The sequence below is a fragment of the Lates calcarifer genome, linkage group LG9 (assembly GCF_001640805.2).
Source record: "Lates calcarifer isolate ASB-BC8 linkage group LG9, TLL_Latcal_v3, whole genome shotgun sequence".
Lineage (NCBI taxonomy): Eukaryota > Metazoa > Chordata > Actinopteri > Centropomidae > Lates > Lates calcarifer.
Window position 1 is genome coordinate 14693284 of NC_066841.1, and position 14583 is coordinate 14707866.

The 14583-nt window shown below is 40.7% G+C and overlaps 1 protein-coding gene across 1 annotated transcript; it reads right to left on the reverse strand.

Moving 5' to 3' along the window:
• Positions 1–281: 281 nt before the first annotated feature.
• Positions 282–13548, reverse strand: ntrk2b (neurotrophic tyrosine kinase, receptor, type 2b). Its single transcript, XM_018662333.2, has 18 exons — positions 12724–13548; positions 10834–10908; positions 10662–10733; positions 10492–10560; positions 10243–10394; positions 9915–10051; positions 8562–8708; positions 7786–8086; positions 7671–7688; positions 7517–7525; positions 7368–7399; positions 6336–6435; positions 5436–5624; positions 4812–4942; positions 4497–4669; positions 3359–3599; positions 1738–1896; positions 282–526 (listed from the first exon to the last, which is right to left on the reverse strand). Exons 1-18 carry the CDS (start codon positions 12918–12920, stop codon positions 341–343), a joined length of 2388 nt encoding a protein of 795 aa, XP_018517849.1. The 5' UTR covers positions 12921–13548; the 3' UTR covers positions 282–340.
• Positions 13549–14583: the final 1035 nt, after the last annotated feature.

Here is a 14583-nt window from a genome sequence, read left to right on the forward strand (position 1 = left end):
ATTTGTGAAACATGCCTCAGTAATGTCTGCAAATGGATAGATACAGAGAAAGCAAAAAAAAAAAAAAAAAAAAACAAAGTCACTCAAAATTTAAGGCTTTTCTCAATGTGATGAGGACACAGACAATAGCATTTACAGTAACATTTACAGCCAGGTACTGTACACAGACGCGCTCACGCAGTCACGCAAAACCTTCGTTTCCCTCCTCTCCCCTTGCGTTGCATCAACCACACAACTGCTCATGAAGCCCCCATCCCCTTCCCCTCCCCCTCTGCCCCTCCCTCCCTCCCCCAGCACGCACACATGCACGCAAAAGTACATACACTAAAACACTGGCGCGTCAGCCCAGTATGTCCAGGTACACGGGTGAGGCCTTGGCGAGGCTCTGGAGCATGCTGTGGATCTCCTTGATGTTCAGCCTCATGTAGGGCTCCCTCTGCCAGCAGCCCAGCATCAGATCGTACACCTCTTTGGGGCAGGTGCGGGGCCGCTGCAGCACGCGGCCCTGGGTGATGCACTCAATCACCTGAGGGATACAGGGTGACAATTACACTGTCAAATGAGAGCAATGCAGCGAGTGTCTAACAAAATATCACTGATGAAATGTGACACCAGATGGGGTGAAGGATTACAACTGAAAACAGAGACTGCAAATGAAGTCAGAGGTAATTCTTAGATAATTTAACCATCCTTCATCCTCTTTTGTTTGTTTGTTTGTTTTAATCCAGATGGCTGCATTTGTTCCACCATCAGAATACTTGTACTTGAACCACATTATCTTGAAAAAAGATATAAACAAAAGAAAATAGAGATAAAATAAAGAGAAGGACATAAATAATAGTCATAATCAGAGAAACAGATCTAAAAGAAGTAGAAAAAAGTCAATTTTATGTATCCCTAATTTGAATTAATTCTCAATTGCAATTGCAATCAAGAACATAATTTTAAAAATGAAAATACTTAAATTGTGTTAATGTTGTGTTAGATGTTAATGTTAAAAATCAAAGCACCAGAGGTCAAGATAGCCCAAATTTTGGTCCCTGTTGGTCAGGCTCCAAAAACAGTGGATCCTACATTTCCCATAATTCACCCGGAGAGCAGCTTTAATCAGACCCACCTGGCCTGGTATAATGGAGATAACCCCTGATGGTGGAGAGGTTATTTTCTCAGACCTTACAAAGCTCTTCCAGAGTCACAGAGGACATTACAAGCTGAGGACTAAACATGACGAGTAAGTCTCATACCAAACAGAATAATTACTTTTAAAAAGCCCCTCACACACATTAAAAGTATGCCGAATTTGCTGTTACCAGTTACTATTTGTAACATTCCCATGGATGCACAGACAACTATCACTGGGTTACTTTGACACTGGAGAAAACTTTAAATTGTGATTATTCTCAGGGAAATTCTGCTGTTACAAGGTGCATCTTCTCTCAGTGATATCTAAGTGTATTGGTTGCAATGGACATCTTAGATAATAATGTGATGATTAGTTAAGTCACACTTAACTTAATAATATGTGTCTCATAATTGCCTCAATGAGTTGTGTGTCACGGCCCTGCTGCAGCTCCAACTGCTGGATGGGGCCTTGAAACTTTTGCTATAGTAAGACCATGAGGAGCAATGTCCCTGTGTTTGAGTGTAGATCATGAACCTGAGGGTGAATATGTGTTATTGGCAGTGTCCGAGCGAGGGCAGAGATCTCATGGAGCGCAGACCTCTCGTGACTCTGACCTCATTGTTGGAGAGCTGGTACCAGGGCTGCTTGCCGTAGGTGAAGATCTCCCACAGCACCACTCCAAGGCTCCACACATCACTCTCTGTGGTGAACCGCCGGTACATGATGCTCTCTGGGGGCATCCAGCGAATCGGTAGCATCGTATGACCGCCCACCTGCAGAGTGAGAACAGCCCCATTCAGAAACCAACACCGAAAGACCTGCTGAAGAGTGAGTACGAAGCTCAGACACGCCAGAGGCAGGGTATTATGCAGTGAGGTACCCTCACTGATATAAATGGGGTAGACAAAATATACGAAAAGCCTGTCAGCATGATTCGACAGCACCACAAATCTGCAGCCTCCAAAATGATGATATATTTGAATCAACACCCAAACAACAATCTCTCCAAATTAGTGATGTCTCCCTAAATGGTTAGTGTCTTTTCTTTGTTTAAAAAAAAACTGCAAACAAACACACTAAGTACTTTGTGGTCTAACAACATTATCTATAGCTGTTGCCCTTCCAAACGAGCTTATACTTTGCCAAGAATCTGCTTAATGTGAATGGGGAATAACCAGTTTTAGACAGTGCAAGCATAAGTACATGAAAAAGCTGCTTAATTAAAGCTACAGGAAGTACTCGTAGCTTTCCACATGTGTTTATAATGTGTCTTAATCTTATTATTGGCAGATCAACATCAGTGCTCATAATATATGTCTATATAATGTTTGTTTTATTCATGGCTAATGGTCTCTAATGCAATGCGACTGTATTGGTTTTTCCCAGCTGATCTAATTTACTACGTGATTTCCTTTGATTTGCAAAATGAAAGTAGCATTGTAGCAGATGAGACAGCGTCATATCTGAAGCTGCGTTCATGCTTTTCCTTTCTATTTGATAAAAAAGTTTGATATCAGGAGTTGGTGACAGGCCGTTTTTATGTCGATCTTATCTGACTGACACAGGGAAATGCATCTTGGGATATGTTTTTTTTTGTGTGTGTGTTGTGTTCAGATTTCTGACTCCACTTTGGGCAGCAGAGGGCACTGTGGAATTCAGACTGGGATCTGAGACACAAAGGATGAGGGAATAATATACATCCATCTGTTCCTCAATGTGACAAAATTTATTCTTTTTTAAAATTATTATTGCCCTTTTTGTATCAACAGGTGCTTATAACAAACTGTAATCATGTCACAACCAGCAGTTGATCAGACCATAAACCATAACTCCTCAATACTTCAATATGATGCTGTTCATGTGGAGTGAAGGGCATTAACTCCATGCCCAGGAACAAGAAAAAACTGCCCATGCATTTTTGCACTGTTGCCCTTATTACCATGGAAACAGTAATTTTATGCAGATTATAGAATTTGCATTTAAATGGTATTAAAAATAGATAAAATACCTCTGGTTAAAATTGTCATTTCTGCAGCTACACAGTTATTTCAGAGCAAAACTGGAATGAAATTCTAATTACATATTTGAGACTGGGCATATGTGGGTACATTTCCATATTTCTGTGTATATATCTGAAATGTTGTGAGCGTGTGTGTGCATGCGTGAGTAAGAGACTGGGGGAGCAGGGGTGAGGCGAGGAGGAAAAAAAGGGGGGAAATGATCAAAAATACTCACTCTGTAGTAGTCTGTGCTGTAAACATCTCTGGACATGCCAAAGTCCCCTATCTTGACCAGCAGGTTTTCTCCTACCAGGCAGTTTCTGGTTGCCAAGTCTCTGTGGACAAAGTGCTGGGAGGCCAGATAGACCATGCCAGCAGCAATCTGTTGGGCAATGTGCAGCATCTGGGACTGAGTGAGCTCCACCAGGATACTGTGTTGACCGTCTGCCATTAGCACTGCATCAGGACCGTGGGACCTGCACCCAGAAACACTTAATCAGCGATTCAGTCATTGGTGCCATCAGGTAGTTTAGAAGATATAATTTTTGAATGATTGTTTTGGTAATTTGAAATTCTATTTTCAAATTACCAAAACAATCAACAAAAAATTTTTGACTATTCTAATAGTTTATTAATTAATAATGTTGGGCTGTAACGTCTGTTTAAAATATCAATTAATCTGCTGATTATTTTCTTGATTAATTGATAATTGTTTAGTCCATACAATCAAGAAAACTTTCAATCTCTTTTTCTTTTTTCGTTTTTCCAGAGCCCTAGACAATGTTTTCAAATTAGCTATTTTTTTAGACATACTTAATTATCATATTGATATCTGAGAAGCTGCAACCACTGAATATTTTATGATATATTTTAATAGTATTTTATCATTTACATAAAGTGACTCAAAATAATGAATCAGTTATTAAAATTGATGCAGATGATTTTTTTGATCAGCTGCTTGTCTCAGCTGTACATTGGCCGTAGCCCTAAAATGATTTGCCAGCTTAAGTGGCCTATATTATAATAAATTACTACATCAACATCATCAGATTATCTATATATATCATAGTATATCATATTATCATCAAGACCAACCTTCACTGAATGGTGCACACTTAAAGGAATAGTTTGACATTTTGGTAAATACATTTATTCACTTTCTTTTAGCTTAGCTTAGCATAGCACGGAGGCTGCAAATTGTGGGAAACAGCTAGCCTGGCTCTGTCTAATGCTAACAAAATGTCCAGTCTGTATGCTAAGCTAAGTTAATTAGCTGCTACTGAACATACAGATATGACAGAGGTGTCAGTCTTCTCATCTGACTAGTCAAACTATTCCTTTAAGACATGCCAGTGTTTGTAGAGGACTCCTACCTGAGAAACTTGTTTAGGTCACCATGTTTCATATATTCAAACACCATGATGAGTGGGTCACTCTCTACACACACTCCGTAGAAGGTGACGATGTGCTCGTGCTGCAGGTTGGTGAGGAGCTCGGCCTCTCTGTAGAAGTCTGCTCGGCCGCTCTCGCTGGCCTCTTTCAGAGTCTGAAGAGAAGGCAAAGACACACAGACAAGGGACACGCAGTGAGAGGCATTATCCGCAAGAGCGCACATGTTGTCGGTAGTAATTCAGTTACTGAGTGACAAGTGCATTGATTGTTTGAGTGAGCTGCTTTCTGATCTGTACCTTGACTGCCACATGGATCTTCTCCTGGTCTGGTGTCAGGTTGTAGCACTCAGCGAGAAAGACCTTCCCAAAGGCTCCCTCCCCCAGCTCCCGCTTCAGTACGATGTTGTGTCTCTTGATGTGCTGAACAACTTTAATGCAGAATAAGACAAATCACAGATTACTGTCAGGAATATATCAGTTATAGACAAATTAGATTTTCAATATCGACCTGTTTGAGTTCTCGTTTAGTCATTAAGTCTATAAAATATAATTTATCAACTAAATACACTATGCTAAAACTAAAATATATTCAATTTACAATGACATAACCCAGATAAAAATAGTGAATCCTCTTATTTGAAAAGACAGAACCAGCAAATGTTGGTGATCAAAATATTTTTTTCAGTCAATCAAAAAGAAACATTCAGGTTCACTCTGCTGTGTTGAGCCTTTAGTAAACAAGCTTGTGTTTCTGAACATTATCTGTAGGTTAACTGTCCTGTTGCCCCCGCAGAGCAGGAGTCACTATGACAATGCAGCAGGATGCTGACAATAAATCTGGCGTCCAGCAGTGATCCCTGCATGGATTTATCAGAAAAGGTCCGGGTTACCAGGCATTTGTCGAGCGAGGCGGTAACTCACACGTGTCAGATTTCAGCATGCTGCCGGAGTTACGGAAGTACTGTGGGTTCTCAATGACAGGAATCTTTGTCATCCCAATGATCACTGCGTCTGGACCCATCTCCGAGGACGACGGGGTGTTGTTGCCATTGGAGACGTGATGAAGAGGGCTGGCAGAGTCATCGTCATTACTGATGACTGAGGAGGAGCCTAGGAAGCCACAGAGGAGGAGGAGGAGGAGGAGGAGAGTGAAGAGCAGGGAAAAGGCAGGTGGAGAGGAGTGGAGAAGAAGTGGAGGATGGTGGTCATAGAGGAGGAGGAGAAGAAGGAGTAAGAGGAGTTTTGAAGGGAGAAAAGACATATGAAGACATGTAAGCCCAGGCTGTATAATGACAAAAAGCTATCACACAATCATAGGCAGATTTCATCCTGAATCAACATGAGATCATGAGCTCAGCCCAAAGTAGGATTCATAAATAGCTATAGTCATTTTGACAATAATACAGTGCAAGCTGCAACTTACCAGCTATAGCTACTTTGCACTATGGCTTACTTATTTTTTTATTAATATATTTGTCTACAACTAAAACTCTGCATCCATTACTGGTGTATAAACAGTTTTAAAATGGTTTTAAATTTTGGGAAATACACTTATTTCCTTTCTATCTATATAACTTGAAAAAACTGAGATGTGAAAATGACCTTTACTTGTAATAATGAGAAGATTGATAATACTCTCATGTCTTTATGTTAAATGTGAAGCTACAAGCGGCAGCATGCTAGTTTAGCTTAGCACAATGCATATGCTGCATCATCATATTTGCCAAATATGAAAATGGTATCAATCTAAATCTGGGCAAGAAAATCGAATAAGTGTATTTCCTATAATGTCTAATCTCTCCCTCAAGAAAATCAGTTCACCTTTAATACCAAACTTGGAGTTTCTTCCATATTTCAGAATGATCACCATGAGAACGCAGCCGGTTAAGGCAACTCCTGCAATTCCCACAACAACATACACCTGGGGAGAGAGAGGAAAAAAAACATTGTTTGAAACATAGCTTAAAACAAACATGTCTTGGATGCTTTAGATGAGTGGTTCTCAATAATGGGGCTGCAAGTTAAATCATGGAGATGTCGTGAAATGGTTTACAGGATAGAAATGCAGAAAAAACACACCGAGCACTTTGTTACTAACTAACGCCTGTCCACCTGCTTATTCATGTGATTATTCAATCAGCCAATCATTTGGCATCAACAGCATGGTGGTGTAATGTAATGGGTATTGTTTACACTTTGGGCCCTAATACCAATCAGTCATTAGTTTAAATGCCACCGCCTATCTGAATATCGTTGCTGCCTATGTGCATCCCTTTATGGACACAGTTTACCATCTTCTAATGGCTACTTCCAACATGATAATTCACCATGTCACAAAGCAAAAGTTGTCTCAAACTGGTTTCATGAAAATGACAATGAGTTCACTGTACTTCAGTGACCTCCAAAGTCACCAGATCTGAATCCAACAGGGCACTTTTGGCATTTGGTAGAACAGGAGATTCTCAGTAAAGAATGTGCAGCTGAGAAAATATCAACATGAACCAGAATCTCAAATGAATGTTTCTAACATCCTTTGGAATTCGTGCCATGAAGAACTGAGGCTGTTTTTGATAACAGAGGGAAGCCCTACCCAGTATTAGTGTGGTGTTCCTAAAAAAGTGCACAGTGAATATATGTGTATATGTTTGTCCTGTGAATTACTAGATAGTTTTGGCCATTCCAGACCTTTTTAAAAATAATTCAGATGAAACATGAATATGTCTATCTTTTGAACTGGTCACAGCTGGTAGGCATACAGTATGCAGCTGGTGGGGGTATTTCTTTTAGCGGCCCACATACGAAAAGGTTGGGAACCATTGCTTTAGATGGTGAGGACTGATGACAATCACTTACTGCAACACTGTCATCCAGTGGAGGTGGCGAGTCTGAAAAAAAAAAAAACATTTGAAAATTTAAAATTGTAACAATTATTAAGTAGAAAAAAATCATTTGTAATGCAGACTGTGAGTAAACCTGAGGCCTGTAAGAGTTCAAAGACCTACCAGTCGGGTCTGGTGCAGAAGAAAGATGCAGGCACAGGCCATGGGAGGAAGAGTAGATGCATATGGTGATAGAGTTCATTAACTTTGTATACGGTTATCGTCATGCTAGCAAGTTTAATTGTTGTTGGTTTTATAAAGGTGAATTGTTACTCACAGTAGTAAATGGGGTCTTCTGCTAAAAAGAAAACAAAACAGTATTAGTAGTCAATTTCAGAACCGAGCTGGCTTCTTCAAAATGAACCTTGGTAAAATAGACAGCGTATTCGCACCTGTTTCAGGTGGGTCGATGAACTGGGCGGAGACCTTCTTCTCATCCCGGCCGTACTCATTCTTTGCCACCAGTCTGTACACACCATTGTGAATGTGCGTGGGGTTGACCAGCTGCAGGCAACCATGGTCCTCGTTCTCGGTGGACAGGTGGATCATGGTGTGGATGTAATCCTGCTCCTGGAGAGGCACATTCTCGTGGTACCACTGCAGCTCGGGCTTGGGGTTCCCCGTCACGCTGAAGGGGATGCACCAGTGATGGTTCTGCTCTGGCCCCAGCAGCTGCTGGATGGTGGGGTGCAACTGACACGGAGGCAACAGTAGAGGAAGAGTAATCAAGGGATGATAGGAAGTAAAACACCGGAGAGGAAAAGCCAGTAGGAGAAGCAACATTTATGGGCTTTAGAGAGGAGATGCAGGTGGGGATGAAAAGTACGAGGAACAGAAGAAAGACTGATCACACAACACTTGAACACTGACATCAGGAAGAGGTGGAAGAGGAGAATGAGGAGAAATGTCGCACTGAACAAGCAGAGGAGTATGGGAAGGCATGAGGAGCTTCACAGGAGGAAGAGTTACGAACAGGAAACATGGAGAGTCAATAAGATTTGCTGAGCGACATTAATGATAACAAACTGAGGAGCCTTCTGCTTCCACTGAAAAAAGTCTAGAAGCAGGCATTTAAAAGATCCTCTGAGAGGAAATTAGACAAACTTACAAATGTAAATATAATTTCTAAAGATGTATGTTAACATTTACAGTCAGTGACTACAGAAACGCAAGAGGCCTTACAGAGAATATTGAGCTGAAGTGTGGCCTCTGTCTGACCGACCATGTTCTCAGCGCTGCATATGATCACCCTGCCATTGTCATCAGGAGACAGGCCTGACAAGGTGAGGCTGCTCTCCGTTTCCATAGGTTCAATCTGTAAACACAGCATTATCATGTGCATTATACAGTTTGTCTTATTTATGTAAAATTGGTGTGATGCTGAGCTTCAGTACATGGGCAGCAACCATTTAGCTAGCTGCTACAATAGACTGGACTGCACAGCACACCTTAGTCAGTTATAACACATTAACATTACATATTATGATGCAAACTGTATGAGAAGTAATTAAAAAGAAATGGATGAATGGTTTAAATTGTTTACTTAAAGTGCTGCATAAACAGTTGCCCAAAAGTAATGGATAAACAATAAAAAATAATTAGCTAAGAGTGACTGATAACTGGTTTAAATAGTTAGCTAATGTTCATGATTAAATGTTAACTAAAAGTAATGGGTAAACAGCAAAAATAGTTAGCAAACAAATGAACAATTGAAATAATTAGTCAAAAGTAATGGAACAGTTCAATTAGTTAAAAAAAAAGCTAAAATATGTTAATGGATAAAATGTTAAGATGGGAGATAAAAGTAGTGGATACATGGTTGAAATGTCCTAGTTTCTGCTGATGGTAGTAGTATGAATACAAACTTGATCAAGACAACCAAAAATTGACAATTTAGTTGTATAAAAAAATAACTGTAACAACATTGCACTTTTATATAATTAGATGTATCCTTTAAATTGAACATATTTCAAAATATTTTAAATATATCTTTGTTTTTTTATATATATATAATTAAATATATTATCAACCAGTTATTTAACACAACCACTGTAAAAATCCATTCAAGTTTGAATTCGAGTTGCTTTTCAAATCTTGGCAAATCCAACTCGCCCAGTCTTGACCAACAAACCCTTGAGGCTTGATTTAAGTTATAAGACTTAAATTTCAAGTAAATGGCAAGTACTTCAGGTTTCCAGTGCAACAGTGTGGTTGCTGATGTTTTTTTAAGAGTTGCTGACAACAGAAACAACAGTATGATAAGAGGAATCAGTCACTGTTAGTAGGATCAATTTGGGATTTGGCTGCAGTCTTTTCATAGGATTTGTTGACGGTAAGAAAATTCATCTCATTGTAGTGCACAGAGGTTATACTGAAACTTAATTTGAGCTTAATACTAGGGCATGACTTTAACGTCTCTTACTTCGCTCAGAATGCAGAAGCCTAAAAAATCAGGAGCCCTAAGTAGTAGAGCTGTACTAAAAAAGGTTCAAACAGGAGGCTGCGAGGTAGACAGGCTCACCTCGTGGTGGGTAGTGAGCAAATCAAGGTTCCACAGGATCTCAGGAAGAGGGGAGCCTGAGGCCCTGCACACAGCTTTGACATTACTCCCCTGCATCTTGGTCACGATTTTAGGATCGACCTCTACTTTGGGAGGCACTGCAAGACACAGACAGACAGTAAAATTAAAACATTTAACCAGACACAAAACTTCACATAGTTTGATTTGTCTCTAGATGTCTTTCTGTCTTTGTTTCAAACTCTCTTCCTGTCTTCAGGAAGCGATGACCACTCAAAACGTTCAATATCAGATACTCGGTGTTGCTTATTATAACATGGCTTCACATTACCACAGTCCGGTGGAGTGAGCGTGACAAAGGCCTCTGTCTCTCCTCTGTCGTCCATGCATCTCAGCTCTTGACCTTCACTTTCTTCTTGGAGCCTCAGTTTGATCCACAAGTTCTCACAAACACAATCCAGAGGGTTTCCAGACAGAAGGAGCCTAGAATGTAAAAACACAGCACCAGAGAAACTCCTCGTCTTGCACACAAAGAAAGAGAGGTATTTACAGTTTTGTATACTGTACAGGTGATACTTACGGAAACGTTATGTTAAAGTTCTGAAACGTTCTCCATGACAGCGTCGATAGATTATTGTCTCTGAGATTTCTAAGAGGAAAAAAATTGAACAAAATAATAAATCTCCAGACAGAGCAGCTCCAGTGTACATCAATGAAATAACTAAGGAGGGTCTTTAAAATGCTTCTTACACATATTGAAGTCTTGTATTGTTGAAAAATGCATCTGATGATATAGATGTCAATCTTGTCTTCGTCACTGTTCTGTTGGAGGTTAGAATGTAGAGTTACCAGGTCATCTACAACTTTTCTATGTTAGTTTAATTCCTTGTAAGACACTAAAAACAAAGTGTATAATACTCACAGGTTTCTGAGGTTTATGTAGTGCCTCAAACTGTTGTCATTGATGTCAAACAGTCTGTTTTGATTTGCAATGTATCTGTGAAAAAAATATGAAAGGAACCGGTCAGCAAAATAACTTGGTCTGAAACTAAGTCACAATGACAGTAGAAAACAAGAGAGTCAGTTGTGTTTGTGTATTTTATTAAACTAAATACCTTGACAGTTTTTAAAAATTTATTTATAGACATAGCTCAATTTTATATGCACAGTATATTCCTTCACTGAGGAAAGTTGGTCTGCAGCACATTTGATTGTCAATATAATGTGAACCAATAGTTGTATTTATTGCAGGACATAAGATAATCTAGGTTTTTGATAAAGATCAAAACCTGTTTTTGTGGCCTAATAATGACACAACTGCCACGATTTTTTCTTTTCACAGTGTACCTTTGAAAAAACAAATCAAAACTTGAAATCCCATTTTCCCATGGCATTAGAGCGCAAAGCAGCATTTTAATGAAATATTTCCAGTGAAATAATGTCTTAGTGCATTAACTACAGGTGCATCATGGAGGGTTTGAGTTACAAACTGCAGAGGACATTTAAATAAGCCTTTTCACAGCATCAGAAAAGATGAACAATTTAGGTGTCAGTTGTTGTCAAGTGTTACCCTGTGTTTAGCAACCTGTAAATCAATTCCACTGCAGGTTGTTTTACATTTTTTTGTGGTGGGGGTGGGGGGGGGCACTTTTGTTTACATGGTAAACTGGAAAATGAACCTGCAAGTTAACGCATCTTCAGTAAGGGTCAGTGCTGCTTCAGGAGTTCTGTCCTTATTCCCAAGTATTACAAATGGGGGCACTAATAGCGATGATAGTAATTAAGTTTTATCTCATCCTTCAGAGGTGATAACTGATGAATTTACTGGCCTAAACTGCACCTCACTCACTGCACCTCACTAAAAGGGTTTTCCTTTACAAGGTGTTGGCTGCTACAACGTGAGGAGTAATCATGTTTTGATCCAGCTACAGTGGACGCCCATTAGAAACCACGTTCACGCTGTAGGTTGATGTGACACCTAGTTCCAGTCTGTCTGCCTTTGAAAACTCACCCAGTCTCCCCTCCATTCTCCAGTGGGTGCCATGCAGTTGTATACTTGTGTGTGTGTGTGTGTGTGTGTGTGTGTGTGTGTGTGTGTGTGTTGGGGGGGGTTGTAGCAGGTACACTCCGACACAGGCCTACACACTGACGCAGATGAGGCTACATAACTGTGGGTAGCTGTATACAACTGATGTGATCTTTCGTGTGTAATCTGGCAACAATGTGGTCTTTTTCCTCCCCTTTTAAATAGAAATACTGAGGCTGTTTCACACCGCCGCCCAAAAGCCCCCGAATTACCAACCTCAGAGGAGGAGGCTGCTGTGTTGGGCCTAAACATTTTTTTTTTACTCCATCACTACCTCTGGAGCTGTTTTGTAAAGGAAACACCGACTAATCCAAATAAGCCTGACGCACACTCTCACCACCATTACGCATACACACATCACACACACACACACACACACCACCGTCGTTAGTGGCACGCGCAACCCCCATCTCCGCCACACATACACACTCACACGTACACTTGGCTACATGATCTGACAAACCCAGTGGTTATACGAATAAAATCACATTTTTGTGTCTTTGACATTAAGCGCCAAAGACAGATCTGTATTGATCTTTAATCCACAAGGGGAAACCGTATCAGAACTGCTGTTATTAATATTGCCGTTGATGTTATTATCACCTTTATTAGTATAATAATCCTAGCCCTTGGGTATTATTGCGACCTATGATCGAAGGTAGTTCTTTACGCATTGCATCCTAAGAAGCTCACAAGCTGTCTGCACGATCATTTTCACACACTTACATCTCGGTGATGTTTTCCATGTCATCTAACGTGAGGACAGGGAAATCCTCGATCCCTGGTACAGAATCAATACAAACAATCCTTGAGATGCTGCAAGTGCAGGATGCGGGGCAAGCATCGCTAAATCTCCACAGCCCCATCAAAACCAAAAACAATCCAAGACGAGCCATGCCATATTCCCCCGCGCTGGAGTCCATCGCAGGTCCAATGATATCCCTCCCCCCCCCCACTATGCGAATCCCCCCAAAACAGAATACTGGTCAAAATTGAATTTTAAAGATCCCCCCCCCCTCCTCCTCCTCTCGCCGCCTTTATCTGGCCAAGTTAATCCTTTCGACTCCGCAGGAAAAAAATATAAGACTTCGCCGTCGGTAAAGAATGCGCAGAGCCCACGGTTTTAATATCAAGATGCCATGGATTGGCCTTCCAGTCTCCGCAGAGCTGGTATCACACTACTGCATATCGATGCCGTGAAGCAAGGTGTCAAGTGGTCCGTCCTGGTGCTGGTGCCGCTGCCGCCGCCGCCGCCGCTGCTGCTGCTGCTGCTGTCTCACTCCTCTATATCTCGGGCACAGACTGTTCGCCTCTGCCTTGTAAAACAAATATGAGGTGTTCCAGATGTTTAGAGATCAATAGGCAGGGCCCCCCCCCCCACGAGCGTCCACCCCCCCCACTCCCTCATATATGTGTGGTGATGTGGAGGAAAATGAGGGAGACTGCACAGTGGAGTAAGGATGCGTGGTGATGCTGCGTGTGTAGGGAGGAAGGCTACCTGCATCCGTCTATCGATTATCGACGAGGACGAGCCCCCCCCCCCCAAAAAGCATGACTGGGATTGGGGGAGTTAGATGTGTTGGGGTAGTTAGATTGTCGCGATGTAACCTCTGGAGATGTATTTATGACAAGTTGCATTCATAGGAATTTATTATATATTATAATATTTTTTTATTTTAGGGGAATTTCTTTTATTTTGGTCGTGCAACAAAACCTAAACAAAACCAGCTGCTGCACTTCTTCTTCTTCTTCTTCTTTTCTTCTTTTTTCTTTTTTTTTTTTTTTTTTTTTTTTTTTTTACAAATTTGGCTGCACAAGTGGCCAGCTGGCCAGCTTCTTGTGGCGCGGGCAACAATATGGACGTAAACTCTTGTGTTGTAGTTACCCCCGGAACCCTGCATCGGATGAAAGCAGCGCTTTTGAAAGCACCAACACTGTTGTACGGTTGGCCATTAGGCCTATAGTGTGACGTACGGTTGACGCACAAGACGGGGTGCATCTATGAAAAATAATTACCTATACTATGTCTGCAAGCTTCAAATGGGTCTCACTCCAATCACTGATCAGTGCACGATGTAGGAGCATGAAAATTCTGTGGATGTTTTTTTTTTCCTTGACAGAGAACATTTTGACATAAATAATAATCATTTTCTATTAGTTTTGATACACATTAGAGGAAAAACTACATTGTAATCATGAGTAAAAAAACAACAACATATTTGTAGCACTGAGAGGGACAGGCTGTGGCATATTGTGATTCGAGTTTAAGAAATCCTGACTTATTAAAGCCTGGATTTTAATTTTGTCTTTTTAATTTGTCAACAATATTTAGGAGCTGACCTGCAAGTCTGTTGTTAATGTCCACTCATAATCCAAAGATGTTGTTTTTTAACCTTTAATTTCCCAAACTGATGCAATCAAATGTCTTCTATTAAGTCCTCTATTACTGTGCAGTGCTAAACATCAAGGTGATAACATGTTTCAAAATGATGGAATAAATCCTGTTTACCGATGGATTCCTAAATTTCACTCATAATGAGGAGGCACATACTCAGCTAGGACACATGATCTATGACACAGCCTGGA

Coding starts and splice junctions, on each gene's coding strand:
- ntrk2b (XM_018662333.2), bottom strand. CDS start 12,920: ATGGACTCCAGCGCGGGGGAATATGGCATGGCTCGTCTTGGATTGTTT. Junction 10,395..10,491: donor AACTTTAACATAACGTTTCC/GTAAGTATCACC, acceptor TTTACATTCTAG/GCTCCTTCTGTCTGGAAACC. Junction 1,897..3,358: donor ACAGCACAGACTACTACAGA/GTGAGTATTTTT, acceptor CTCACTCTGCAG/GTGGGCGGTCATACGATGCT.